Consider the following 15,020-nt stretch of genomic DNA (forward strand, 5'->3'; position numbering starts at 1 on the left):
TCGAATTCTATCATCGTTTCAACAAAAACCATGTTGATACATTTAGAATAATTGAAAAAATTTACTTTATTTTACTTTGATGTTCATGATGAAAAAGTTTTCAAATGATTTGAAAAATCCGTCATAAATTCTTTTAGAATTTGATCATTGTTCAATATAAAACATTGAAAATCAGATCCACGAAACAATTTTATCATATCTTGTTTTACCGTTTCCATACAGATTTGTTTCAATTCATCTAAACAAACATTTTGTTCATTCAAATCTGATGTGGTCATCATACAGTATTGGCTATAAAAATGGCATACATTTTCACCGCTTATATGACATTGTATCTGTTGAATAACTTTGGATCGAATATTTGAATCATTAAATAAGTTGGCCAAATGATATAATTGTATCAGCTGCTTATCGGTCATATGAATCCAAGGAAATCGTCCATGATATATGTGATAAATGAATAATTCGAATATTTCATTATTAAAAAACCATTGATTATTGACAGGTAATTCAATACAATCCATTTTAAATAACTTTGATCGGATAGAATCGATTGATTCATCTGAAGAAAAATTTGCCATTTGTATTATATTTTTAAATAATCTTGAACGTTCTATATTAGCAAATGATTGATAGATATTTCCATGAACAAATATGACAAGTTTATGACATTTTATATTGATTTCTACTTTTTCTTCAGTTTTTGCATCTTGATCATTTATAAAACAAAATTTCAAATCAAATGTTTCTTCACGTTTTCGATAAATTTTTTCCAATAAATCAAATCTTTCCATTTCGGGAATAGATAGAAATGTTTTTATACAAAAATCTTTTACCGATGATAATTCTAATCGCAATGCTTGACTAAATAATGAACAGATTTGTTCCATACAATCGGAACATTTTTCCACAATATAATTTAGACAACAATCCATAAGTAATTTATCTTCCATTAATTCAGCTATACGTAGTAATTCAATTAAATCTTGTTTGGCAATAATGAAAAATTTTTGTGAACTATATTGAAACATTAGATAAGCATACATGGCACGTTCATTGACTAAATCTTTATCCAATAGAAGTAAATAATATCGTTTTCGTTGTCTATTCAATGGTTGAATAAATTTTGTCATTAAAACACCATCGGCTGAACAAACATCGGCACTCAATGATTGTGGTTGACCACCATCCAAATCGTTCGATTCTTCAGGCGGTGGTGTCAATGGTGATTGATTTTCGGCAACAATTATCCATGATTTTGGTAATCGTTGAAAAAAATTACTAAATCTTTCCAATATTAATTGTTGAACGAATATTATTCGTTGACAATCGAATAGTTGACATGGTGAACCAAATCCGATGGCAATATCACATTCATTTGGATTGTTTAATGTTTCCAATAATTTGTTATTCGTAACATTGATATCATTATTGGCTTGAATAAGAATACGTTTGAATGGAAAATTAATCTGATATTTTCCATGCAACAATTTACGATCATCAGTATTTCTAGATATATCAAAATTGGCCAAAATCTGATTCATTGTTTGATGTATCGGTGATAAAATTCCCAATGAACATAATGATATCTTATGTATGAAATTATTTTTATCATCCGAATGGTTTGATGCCGTAGGTTTCATTGGTCCCCACACAAAAAATTTACCACCATTTAACATGGATTTAGCAATAGAAATATCCGATTTAGACCATGCTCCAATCTGTCCAATAGGTTCATCAAGTGGTACTAATACCGGTTTCGTAAAATTTATTGAATCTGATGTTATATTTACACCACATTGACCTTGTTGATTGTTACCCATGGCCCAAACTTTTCCATCATATGTTAACATTAATGTATGATTCTGACCACATCGAACCGATTGAATTAAAATATTTGTATTCAATTTTGTCGGTGACAATACATTTGTTTTCAAATCATCATGACCACATTGACCAGTTTGATTCCAGCCCCAAACAAATAATTCACCTAAATCATCATAATCGATTATGATAATTGATTTTTATTATTTATGATTAAAAAATCAATTCAACACTAAAAACAAACCTTTAAGATTTACAGCAGCTGAATGCCAACCACCACAAGCAATATCAACAAAATCCACTCCACCAAATGATTGTGTTTGTGTAAAATCTGTCAATTGAATAGGTTTTAATTGATGAAATGTTGTACCATTTCCAACAGAACCGGTTAAATTTGAACCAAACGAATAAAGATGATTGGTAACCGTTAATAATAAAGAATGATGTAGACCACATGCAAGATCTACAATTGGATCCTTAATAGAATTGATCAATGATGGTTTACCAATATGTGAATTTGAACGCGATAAGCCCAATTGACCAAATCGATTATCACCCCATGAATAGCATCTACCATTATTTGTTAATGCTAATACAAAAAGCTGACCCGAACAAAGTTTAATCAAATGTTGACTAGATAATTCACGAATCAAGGTAGGTTTTTTTGCTTGTATAAACGGTGATTGATTAATACCCAAACAGCCTGATGCATTGTGGCCATAAGCATAGCATTTATTATCATTTGTTGTCCAAATTACGCTCAAAAAATTTGCTTTAGGTGAATCACGATTATAAATCTTGGTCATCAATTGGATATTGGCTGGATCAAAATGTAATCGTTGAGATACATAACCAAACTTTGTATATTCATTTTGTTGTTCATTACTGGACATTTTATCCATCACAAAAATATCATTGAACCAAAAAAAAAAAAAAATGTTGCCAAGTTGAATTTTTCGAAAAACAATGCCGATTTTGATAGAACAAAAAGAAGAGAAAAAAATACTCATCACTATGTTGATTTCATCAAATTTAAACATTCATCATCATTCATCATTGTCATGGTTGATGTGAGTATTGATCATCAGTACAAATATTTCTTAGCTTTTTTTCAGTATTTAAACAATGACATTTTATGCTTTTGTCATTTCATTCTCATCCACATTTTTTATTTTTATCTTTTGTTTGAAGCAACTCTGATTGGCAATCATCATTTGATTTTATTTCATTGACCATATTTGAAAATCGTCCTTAATCTTCAAAGATGGCAACTTCTAGCGAACAACAACAGCATACTAATCCGTCATCTGAAATAATTATCGATAAAGATCCATCAATGGATACAGTTTTGACATTACCAGCCAACAATGAATCACCAACAATCAATTCTGACACTTGTAATGAAGTTTTTGGTTCATGTAATTTGGCAATTCAAGTCGAACAGGTGAGTTAATCGTTTTTTACATACGTACAAGTTTCATGTAAATTTTTCTATTAGGTTCGCCTTAGCTATCGCAAAGGTACAAAGCTAACACCAGTGCTCAATGATCTTAATATGATTGTGCCAATTGGTTCAATATTTGGCCTTCTTGGACCGTCTGGTTGTGGTAAAACATCATTGATTCGTTGTATTCTCAACTGTTTGAAACCTGATTCAGGATCGATTCGTGTGTTTGGCAAGAAACCTGGTTCAAAAGAATCAAATATTCCAGGAATGGATGTTGGTTATATGCCTCAAGATATCACTCTTTTTGATGATCTGTCCATTCGTGAAACATTGGAATATTTTGCAACACTTTATCAAATGCCAGCATTTATGACAACAAAACGAATTGATTTTTTGATCGAATTTCTTGATTTGCCTGAAAGTTCACGACGTGTAAGTGCACTTAGTGGTGGCCAACAACGACGTGTTTCGCTTGCCACAGCTCTTATTCATCGGCCACCTCTGTTGATTTTGGACGAACCTACAGTTGGCGTTGATCCATTACTTCGTCAATCAATCTGGCAGCATCTAACTGAATTATCTCAAAGTGAACGACTTACAGTATTGATCACTACCCATTATATTGAAGAAGCTCGTGGTGCCAATCAAGTTGCTCTGATGAGAAATGGACAAATATTGGTTCAACAACAACCAAATATTCTTCTACAACAATATCATTTGGAAACATTAGAAGATGTGTTCCTTAAACTTTGTAATGATCGTCACCTTTCCATGGATGATAGTGAAATCGATGATAATGGTGAAACAACATCTACTAGCCACGAAGATGATCCGAATTGGAATGATTCATGTTCAAATGGTAATGCAATTGATTCGAATGACAATTCAAGCGGTATCAGTTCATTAGCTAAAAGTAAACAAATGGCTAAAAGCAATGATGAATTGTTCGATGGTTATGAATCAAAACGATCAATGTATAGCTATTGGCGTAAAAACGTATCGATCAAAAATCAAGCATTCTATGTGAAACAAACAATGGCTATTATTCGTAAGAATACCATTTCATTACTACGTTCACCAGGAAATCTTTTATTCCAATTTTTATTGCCAACCATCATTGTTATATTGTTTTGTGCTTGTATTGGCCGTAATATCAACAATATTCCGGTTGCCGTTTATAATGGTGATTGGCAATCAAAAGTAACTGTTGATATTCTACGTGAATTGGATCCCGTATCAATAAATCAGATACATTGTCGAACAGCTGAACAAGCACTACAAGCCGTTCGTGATGGTCATGCCTCATCAGCAATTACTATTTATGAAAATTTTACTGAATCACTACATGATCGACTTTTGCTCATGGGCAACGTTGATGAAGAAACATTGAATCGTTCGACTATTCAAATCTTTCCTGACATGTCCAGTAAGTGATTACATTATGCTATAATCGGTTTCATTTATTCTAAATTTTCATTTTTCATTCATAGATCAAATAATCGCATTAACTGTTTATGAAAAAGTAATTGATACATTTCAAATGGTTGCACGTAAATATCTACATCAAATGGGTAGCTCACCGGCATTGATTGAATTTCCCATTAATTTTTCAACACCAATTTATGGTTCACATCAATCTACATTCACTGAATTTATGGCTCCCGGTGTCATATTATCGATTGCATTTCTCGCTGCTATTCCATTGACAGCAATGGTACTTGTTGTCGAAAGAAAACGTGGCCTCATTGAACGAACTACTGTAGCTGGTGTAACGAATTTTCAATTCATCTTATCGCATTTGATCACACAATTTTTTGTTTTATTGGTTCAAGTCGTATTGCTCATGATCTGTGTGTTTCCCATCTATAAGATTCCATATCATGGTGAATTCCTGTTCATTTTCTTGCTCACTTTAATGCAAAGCTTCTGTGGAATGTCATTCGGTCTATTCGTATCATCTGTAGCTGCCGATGAATTAACTGCAACCATGTTGGCATTAGGCTCATTCTATCCAAATCTATTGCTCAGTGGCACTGTTTGGCCAATCAAAGCTATGGATGATTATATGCGATATTTCAGTTATCTATTACCGCAAACAATTCCAATTGAATCAATGCGTTATATGATTTCACGTGGCTGGGGACCAGATCGTTTCGAAGTTCAACTTGGTTTCATTGTCACTACAACATGGATCATTTTATTCACTTTGGCCGCATCGTTTTTATTTAAATTTCGTAGGATTTAATTAATCATTTTTTGTTTGGCTTAATTTATTATCATCAATCATCAATTTATTGATTGATATAATTATTTTGTAATAATTTCCGTAAGTTTTTTTTTTGGAATTCAAACTATTCTTTTTTATTTTCACACATCTCTATCACCACCAGCAGTATAAATTATGTTTACAAAACTTTTCTTTTTTTTTAGCAACAATTTGTATAAATTTTTATTTTCATCATCATTATAATAAATTAAGAAATTATTTTGAAGTTAATTTTGTGTCTGTTTGTGTAGTTCAATTCATATTATGATTAAAGTTTTATTTCATTTTTTTCTTCCACATTCCATTACAATTTATTCTTGTTTGGATTTATCTTTTTTAGGCCTGATACAGAATATCAAGAATAATGTATACAATATAAATGCACCAGTAATAGCAGTTATTGCATACATGAAAAAATTCAATTCTGGATGACGATAACGATTACGTTTAAGCCATTCAAGTACCTCTTCTTCACGAATCAAATCACCACGATAAATGGATGGAAAACGTTTACGAAAAAATACTAATGCCGGTACATCCTGTATACCATATTTACGTGCATATTTTGTATCACGAATTTTCACAAACATTATATCCAATTGATCAGTATCATCATCAATATGTTCCAATTCATTCAATATGCTTTCACAATCATAACATTCAGTTTCATCTGGATAGAAATAAAAATATGATGAAAATAATGAAATCAATCTTTATATATATATATGATATAGTGCGAAAAAAAACCTACAAAAATATACGGCAACAAAATCATTTTCATTGATTATCTTCTCTAACATTCGGCGATTAACTTCTTCAATTTCATCTTTTAATTTCAAACACTTCATTCGATGTTAGCCATTCTAATACAGCTTTTTGATCATTTAGATCACCTTCATAGAATTGATATTGATCCGATTTTCGAAATAAAGCTAATGATGGTAATGTTTGTACATTATATTCAGCATTAACGATAGGATCGTTGATTTTAACAAAATCAAAACCATATATATCGACATCATCATCAATTTCCTGTGATCAATAATAATCCAATGTGAAATAATAATAATAATCAATTTTAATATGTAAAAAATAATTTACCTCAAGCGCTTCAATCGCTTCTTGACATTCGGCACATTCACGTCCATAAAATAATACAGCCAAAAATGGTTTATCATGTATCAGCTTTTCCAACATACGTCCATTAACTTCTTCAATTTCATCGGCTAATTCACGATTCTCATCTTCAATTAGCCATTCAAATACTTGTTCTTCATTACGTAGATCATCATCATATATTAATGGATTACCATTACGGAAATAAACTAGTGCTGGATAATTTTTAATCCCATAACGTTTTGCTAATGTTTGATCTTGAATTTTAACGAAATTTATTCCATATATTTCACAATCATCATCAATATTTTCCAATTCTTCCAGTACTATATCACATGCTCGACAATTAGGTTTATCTGTGTTTTTTTTTTTTGGATTTTAGATTAGATCACAATGATTGAATCAATCAATATAAACTTACAGAAATAGACGACCAAATATTGTGTATTTGTAATTAATTGTTCCAATAATTCACGATTAACCGATTCAATTGTGTCTTCTGTTTTTTGCTGTATTAACCATTGTAATACATCTTCTTCAGCCGAAATATCACCTTCATATATACTTGGTATACGTTTTTCAAAATAGATCAATGCTGGAAATTCTTCAATACCATATTCTTTAGCAATGTTTGTCTGTTGTGTTTTGACCACTTGAATCAATGATAATTGATGCATTTAAAAAAAATTAATCAATTTTAAGTCATCATAATAATCTACTTACAAATGATTGCATGTCGATCCGTTTCTGTGTCAATGTTTTCCAGATCTTCCAATATTTTTTGACATTCTTCGGAATCCGATACATCTTTTTTTTTGGATATCAGAATGATTGATTGATCACGTTTCGAAAATGATGATTTCATAAAAAAATGATAACAGAATAATAAACATTTTATTGTTTGAGCATCGGTTTTATTAATTTTCAATAATAATAATATTTCGAGAATAGCAAAAGAAAAAATTACGGCCGTATATATTCTATCCAAATAAATTATCGTCATGAATTTTGATTTTTGTGTGTGTGTGTGTGTGATTGTTTAAATTTTTGAGCAGAATTTATGTTTTAAAAACAAAACAAAACAAAAAAATTTAGATAAATAAATAAGCAACATCCGGGACAAACGATGATGAATGAATAGAAGAAAGACGAATAAGACAATTCGACAGAATAATGACAATAATCATAATAATAATAACAACAACAACGGACAATGTTTGTTTCTATGTGTGTGTGTGTGTGTGTGTGGGTGTGTGTAGGTGTGTCTGAGCAAGTTCATCATATCGAATAATAAATAGTAATGATTGAAAAAAAAAACAAATTGGTTATTCATGCTTGTGAAACAAATACGTTTCTTGGCTTGACTTGTATGACTGGTAAAAGGATCATTCATTCATTCATTCATTAAATCAATGGATAAATGGATGGGTAAGAAATTCATTCAATCAATAATCAATAATAATATAATGTTTATATGAATGATTGAGTGCTTGTCACATTGCTTTGTTGATGTTTGTATTTTATTTTTTTGGTTTATTTTTTTGTTGTTGTTGTTGTTGCTGCTGCTGTTGCTGTCGATTGCTAGCCATTTTTGTATTCGATTTACTATTATTATCAATCGATGATTTCACAGTTTTACTATCGGCTTTATTGCTTCGTTTATTTGTTTCTTGTATTGATTGTGATTTCTTAGTATTAATTGATTTCGCCTTATCATTATTACTATTAGTAGTAGTAGCAGTAGTAGCAACCTTATTTGTTGGCATTGATTTTTTTTCAACATTCGGCAATGGAGGTAATTTGGATGCCATGGTTCCAGCTGGTGGTTGTTTATTCATCGATTGTTTGGACTGTTTTTGTCGAAGACCACCTTTAGATGATGATGATGATAATGATGTTGAATCTTTCTTGGAATCATCGGCACCTGTTTTAATATTTTTCGACGATGATGATGAAAATTTTCCGAGAAAATCATCTTAAAATGAAAATCGTTTCGTAATCAAATTAAGCCGATGTTTATATATATTTGTTTTTCATGTGTTAACGAATCAAATATGGTAAATTTATAACGAATAGAAATAGCAATTTACACACAATCCAATTAAATAAATTTTTTTTTTAGCAACAAGGAATGGATTTGTAATATAAAAAAAAATATATGTTTATGCATGTGGATAATGATGTTGATGTTGTGTGAATTGGTCAAAAACAAAACAGAAAAGAAAAATTATCCGAAATGTTCCCATATTATCATAATAAGGAATCAATAAGGATCGAGGACAGAAAAAGAGAACAGAGAAATATAATAACTTTTAGATACAGAACAGAATAAAACAAAACAAACAAAACAAACAAAAAAAAGCAAAAAACAAGGTATGGACGATGTAAAACATAAAAATAAAAACTTTTACTTATCGAAAAGATTGAGAATTCTGTCCAATAATGGGAATCGGCAATTTTTGTTTTTTTAATTTTTTTGTTGTTGTTGTTATTATTGTTGTTGTTGTTGTTGTGGTTGTTGTTGTTGTCGTAGTCGTTATTGTTATTATTATCATTATCATTGAATGTGAATCTGATTCTAAATTACTGCAACAAAAGCTGATTGACTGTGTGCGCGTATGTGTGATAGATAAATAAATACTGATTGAATCAAATTAAAAAAAAATCTTAACGATGTGTATATTATTTTGTCACTATATGTACGTATTTTTATATATACATAAGATGATATGAAAAGCAATTTAGAGGAAAAGAAAGAACGGCCAGCTTGCCATTCGGCAATAATTTCCAGAAAAAAAAATCAAATAAATATAATGCAAAATACTTACAGAAATATACGGCTAAATGATCGGCACTTTCAATCAGTTTACGTAATGTACCACCATCCACTTCTTCGATTCGATCTAATGATGGATCTTTTTGATTGATAAGCCATTCAAGAATTCGTTCGGATTTTTTCAAATCACCTAAAATAAATTAAATCAATGATGATTTTATTTGATTCGATTTAATCTGTAATAATATAAATATACCTGCAAATATAACTGGAACATCTTCACCTTTCTTGAAAAATACCAATGCAGGCAATGCATATACACCAAATTCTTTAGCCAATTGATTGTCTTCAATTTTCACAAATTTAACACCAGCTGCATCGGCTTCATCGTCAATCTAAAATTTGTACCAAAAAAAAATTCATTGATTCTCATCAGAATTATATTTTTATATATGATTGATTTTTACCTTTTCCAATTCTTCCAAAACTTTATCACAATTTTTACAATCAACTTTTGAATAGAATAAAACGGCCAAATGATTGGTTCGATCTAACATACGTTCAAACATTCTACGATTAACTTTTTCAATTGCATCCGACATTTCCATATTATCTGGCCGTGTTAACCATTCAAGAACTTCATCTTCATCAAATAAATTGCCTTCATAACGGATATGTTTACCACGGCGGAAAAATACCAAACCAGGTGGATTACGGATACCATATTTTTTGGCAATCAATTGATCATTACATTTTACTAATGCAACATCATAATCACCACAATCATCATCAATTTTCTCTAAATGTTCAGCAATTTCGGCACTTTCATCATCATCTGGTTTGTAAAAGAAAACAGCTAGATATTCTCGTTCGGCAATCAAACGAAACAATATTTCACGATTAACATTTTCAATTGTATCTTCATTCTTCTGTTTTATCAACCATTCAAGTACTTCTTCTTCTTCAAGTAAATCACCATCATAAATTGATGGTTGTTGATCTTCAAAATATACTAACGATGGTAATTGAGTGATACCCAATTCACGAGCATATTCACCATCTTCGATTTTTACCTAAACAAAGAAAAAATAAATATAAAATGAATGGATCAAGTTTAAAATATCATAAATTGAAACTAAAACTAACAAAATGGATGCCATGCTGATCGGTATCATCATCAATGTTTTCAAGTTCATGTAATATTAATTCACAAATATCATCATCATCACCGTCATCGGATTTAGTTGTTTTACTTTTTTGTCGTCGTTTGGCCGTTTCCTCTTCACAATCATGTTCATCGTAGAAGAATACAACAATATGATCAACATCATCAAGTAACACCTGTAACATATGTCGATCCACTAATTCGATGACATCTTTGTGTGAATCTTTGTGTTTCACCAGCCATTTGAGCACTTTATCAGCATCCTTCAATGATCCTTCCTCATAAAACAATGGTATACGACGTCTAAATAGTACTAAAGCTGGAAATGAGACAATGTTGTATTCTTTGGCCAATCGAAGATCTTTAACTCGTACGAAATCGATGCCAGCCTCCTCAGCCAGATGATCAATTGATTCCAGTTTTTGCAACACCTTTTCGCATTCTGAACATTTATCTTTAGAGAATAAAACGGCAACGTAGACACTACGATCCAGGATCTTATCCAACATACGTTCATTGACTTCTTCGATTTCATCCGGATCATCCAACGTTTCATCGTCGGTCAGCCAGTCCATGATAGCTTTTCCATCTTTAAGATTGCCACGATAAACGATAGGCTCTCCATTACGAAATAGTACCAACACTGGATATTTGTCCACTTTGATCGATTGTTTCTGCAAAAAGGCCAGATCATCGGTGGTAACAAAGAGAATACCATGTTCATCAGTATCATCATCGATATGTTCCAAAGTATTGTGTAGAATGTGTTCACATTCTTTGCAATCATTCGGTGCAAAATAGACTAGAACATATTCACGTTCTTTCAATAAATCGGCTAGAATTTCTTCAGTAACTTCTTCAATAGTATCCTCTGTTCGCTGTTTAACTAGCCATGCCAATGCTGCATCTTCATCGGTCAAATCACCCTCATAAACGGTGGGCAATCGATTTTCAAAATAAACCAATACGGGTAATTCATCTGCTAGACCATAATCTTTTGCAACGGAAACATCATCAATTTTCACAAACGGAATACCATAACGATCAGCATCATCATCAATTGTTTCAAGATCTTTAAGACATTTTTGTGATTGACTTGATTGATCAAAAAATAAAACGGCCAACCAACTAGAAGAATCGATTAGTCCTTTTAATGTTCGTGAATTGACCTGTTCAATTTGATCAGATTCTTGTTGATCAAGTAACCATTCAAGTACTTTATCTTCATCAGTTAAATCACCATTATAGCTTGTGGGTACTTGATATTTAAAGAATAATACCACCGGTAATTTACGAACACCATATTTTTCGGCTGCTTCTACATCATCAGTTTTGACAAAAACGATACCTTTATCATCACATTCATCATCAATGTGTTCTATATATAATAAATATATAAATGGAATGAGAGAAATTTCATTATTTTTTCCAAATTAAATACATACCTAGTTCTTTGAGAACTTTTTCACTTTGTTTATCTTTTGGTTTATAGATTAATGCAGCCAATTGATTATGTTTTTGTATTAGAACATTTAATAATTCATGAGAAACTTCTTCAATCTCATCTGAATGTTGTTGTTTGATTAGCCATTCAAGCACTTGTTCTTCATTACGAAGATCACCTTGATAAACTGATGGTATACGATTTTCGAAATAAACTAATGATGGCAATTCATCATGTAAGCCATAGGTTTCGGCCAATTGATCATCATCAATCTTGACGAATGCAATACCTTTTTCATCACATTCATCATCAATATTTTCCAATTCTTTGAGTACTTCTTGTGAATTTTTATCATGTTGATCATCTACGAAACAAAACCAGAATCGTAGGTTATTTTATATATATATTGAATTGAATAAATTCAGTAAATAATAATACTTACAGAATAATACGGCCAAATAATTGGTTGAATCGATCATATTTTCAAGAACAGTATCGGATACATCTTCAATTTCATCGGTATTTTTCTGATGTATTAACCATTGTAATACTTTCTCTTCATTCATCAAATCACCTGTATAGTAATCATATATAATAATAATAGAATATGAATTGAATTTTTGTGAAAAAAAAATTTTTTTGGCTATTTATTCACCTTGATAAAAATTGGGAATCTTTTCTTCGAAATAAACAAGTGTTGGTAATTCATCATATTCGATACCAAATCTTTTCGATACTTCAATGTCATCTAGTAATGGAAAATGGAAATATTTTCATCATAATAACATAACATGATATTTGGCCAACAAAATTGTTTATCATTATACAGACCAATTTTAACGAATGCAATTCCATGTTGATCACATTCATCATCGATATTTTCAAGTTCCTGTAAAACTTCCATACTATCTTCGTCTTGATCATCGTCTATTGTTTTTGTTTTCGGATTTTTTTTTGTCATTGAAATCATCATCATCATTTTATAATTATAATACAAAATAATAATATAATGTTTTTACTTACAGAATAAAACGGCCAATGCATCGGTATTTTCAATCAATTGTTGTAAAACCGAAGCACTTACATCTTCGATTTCATCTGAATCTTCAACATATTCATCTGGATCATCAACTGTATCACGAAATTCGATAAGCCAATCAAGTACTTTTTTCTCATTCTCTAAATCACCAGTATAAACGATTGGAATCTTTTTTCTATAATAAACTAGTGATGGTAAATCTTCCAGGCCATATTCATATGCTAAAGTTTCATCGGAAATTTTCACCTATGAATATGAACATATATTGTAATATAGTGAATTGTATTACTTTTAAACATTTTCAAAATGATGATTAACATACAAATCCAATGTTTTTCTGATCGGCATCGTCATCAATTTCTTCCAATTTGAGCAATACTTTATCGCATTTCTTATGGTTTTTCTTGTCTATGTTTTTTTCAGAAATAAAAAATACATTTTTTTTTCAAATGTAAAAGAAAACAAAACTATGAATACAAGTGCCTACGTACAGAATAAAACGGCCACAAAATCATGTTCATCAATATAATTTTGTAAAATTTTTGCATTCACTTCTTCAATTCTATCAGGTAAATCCATTGATTCAACCGATATAAGCCATTCAAGTACTTCTTCTTCATTCATCAGGTCACCTGGAGAATGATATGAAATTCATTTGGCAATGTTCCAATGATTGAAAGATGATGATTTGATTACCTTCATAAATTGTTGATTCACCGTGACGAAAATAGACCAATGTTGGAAATTGATTGATGCCATATTTTTTCGATGCAGCACGTTCAGAATTTTTAACAAATTCAACACCATATTTATTTGCATCATCATCGATTTTTTCCAATTCTTCCAGAATATCTTTACAATTATCGCAGGTTCGTGTATCTGATATGGTTGTTTTTTTATTATTATTTGATTAAGTTTTTTTTAATAACAATTTTTATTTTCAAAATCAATAGATAAACTTACAGAAAAAGACGGCAATATAATCCTGTTCCTGGATAAGGCCATCCAAACGTTTGGCTTCAACTTCTTCAATAACATCCGAATGTAATGGTGAACGACGTTTTAATGCTTCAACCATAGCCAAATGGTTCGATGGAATTATAATCGTTACCAATATGGTCATTATAAATATTTGAATTAATGACAATGATGATAATGAAAAAGATGATAATATTGAAGATGATGATGATAATGATAATGATGATGATGATATTATGGGACATAATCGTTTATGATTAATCGATGATGATGATGATGTATTTGAAGATAATGTTGATGATGAGCATTCATCATATGAGCATGATGATATTTTATCGGACCGAATTCCTGCTGTTGATGATGATGATGATAATGATGATGATGATGGTGCTGAAAATGGCAGCCACCATAATGGTGACTTGTTGCCTGAACACATTGTTGTTATTTTTTTTTTATTCTTTTGTTTTGAATAACAAAAGATTTTTAATTGATGATGAATCAAAATTTTGGCCGTGTGTGCGTGTGTGTGTGTGTGTGTGTGTATCTGTATGTGGATGTATGATATATACAAATCAATCAATCACAATTTGGCTAATTATCGATTATTTAAATGATCACTACACGACCATTTAAATGATTATTATTATGACAATAATAATTGAACACTAATCGAAAATAAAAATCTATATAAATCGAACACTAAACGGATGAAAAATTTTAATTCGATGATGATGATGATGATGATGATGGTTTTCATCCGATCAGATATTTAAGAAAAAAATTCATAAAAAAAAATTCTCATCAACTATACAAAAATTCAGGCTACAACGAACCACGGTAACCATCAACATATCAACATCATCATCATCAACAACAGCCACCGCCACACATGCTAAAAATTCATTCAAGAATTTCGGTATAAAATTCTCGTTCACAGTTTAGTTTTTTTTTCTCTCTCTCCATTC

General features: G+C 30.6%; 3 protein-coding genes across 3 annotated transcripts; 1 reads left to right on the forward strand and 2 right to left on the reverse strand.

The window, feature by feature from the left end:
- Positions 1-41: 41 nt before the first annotated feature.
- Positions 42-2,776, reverse strand: LOC124498704 (uncharacterized). Its single transcript, XM_047062497.2, has 2 exons — positions 2,069-2,776; positions 42-1,990 (listed from the first exon to the last, which is right to left on the reverse strand). The coding sequence occupies exons 1-2, from the start codon at positions 2,724-2,726 to the stop codon at positions 84-86; spliced, it is 2,565 nt and encodes an 854-aa protein (XP_046918453.2). The 5' UTR covers positions 2,727-2,776; the 3' UTR covers positions 42-83.
- A 151-nt stretch (positions 2,777-2,927) lies between these two features.
- On the forward strand, positions 2,928-5,768 carry LOC124498705 (ABC transporter G family member 20). The gene is made up of 3 exons (XM_047062498.2): positions 2,928-3,268; positions 3,323-4,697; positions 4,762-5,768. Exons 1-3 carry the CDS (start codon positions 3,089-3,091, stop codon positions 5,514-5,516), a joined length of 2,310 nt encoding a protein of 769 aa, XP_046918454.1. The 5' UTR covers positions 2,928-3,088; the 3' UTR covers positions 5,517-5,768.
- A 20-nt stretch (positions 5,769-5,788) lies between these two features.
- Positions 5,789-15,020, reverse strand: LOC124498702 (hulk). The gene is given in 20 exon segments (XM_075731592.1): positions 5,789-6,207; positions 6,289-6,370; positions 6,372-6,569; positions 6,639-7,009; positions 7,075-7,305; positions 7,377-7,460; positions 9,482-9,619; positions 9,686-9,824; positions 9,897-10,502; positions 10,576-11,048; positions 11,106-11,972; positions 12,040-12,402; positions 12,481-12,612; positions 12,694-12,786; positions 12,870-12,965; positions 13,062-13,323; positions 13,400-13,485; positions 13,569-13,709; positions 13,774-13,956; positions 14,041-15,020. Coding segments are annotated over 20 exon segments (5,355 nt in total). The 5' UTR covers positions 14,492-15,020; the 3' UTR covers positions 5,789-5,848.

This window comes from Dermatophagoides farinae, chromosome 5 (assembly GCF_024713945.1).
Source record: "Dermatophagoides farinae isolate YC_2012a chromosome 5, ASM2471394v1, whole genome shotgun sequence".
Classification (NCBI taxonomy): Eukaryota; Metazoa; Arthropoda; class Arachnida; order Sarcoptiformes; family Pyroglyphidae; genus Dermatophagoides; species Dermatophagoides farinae.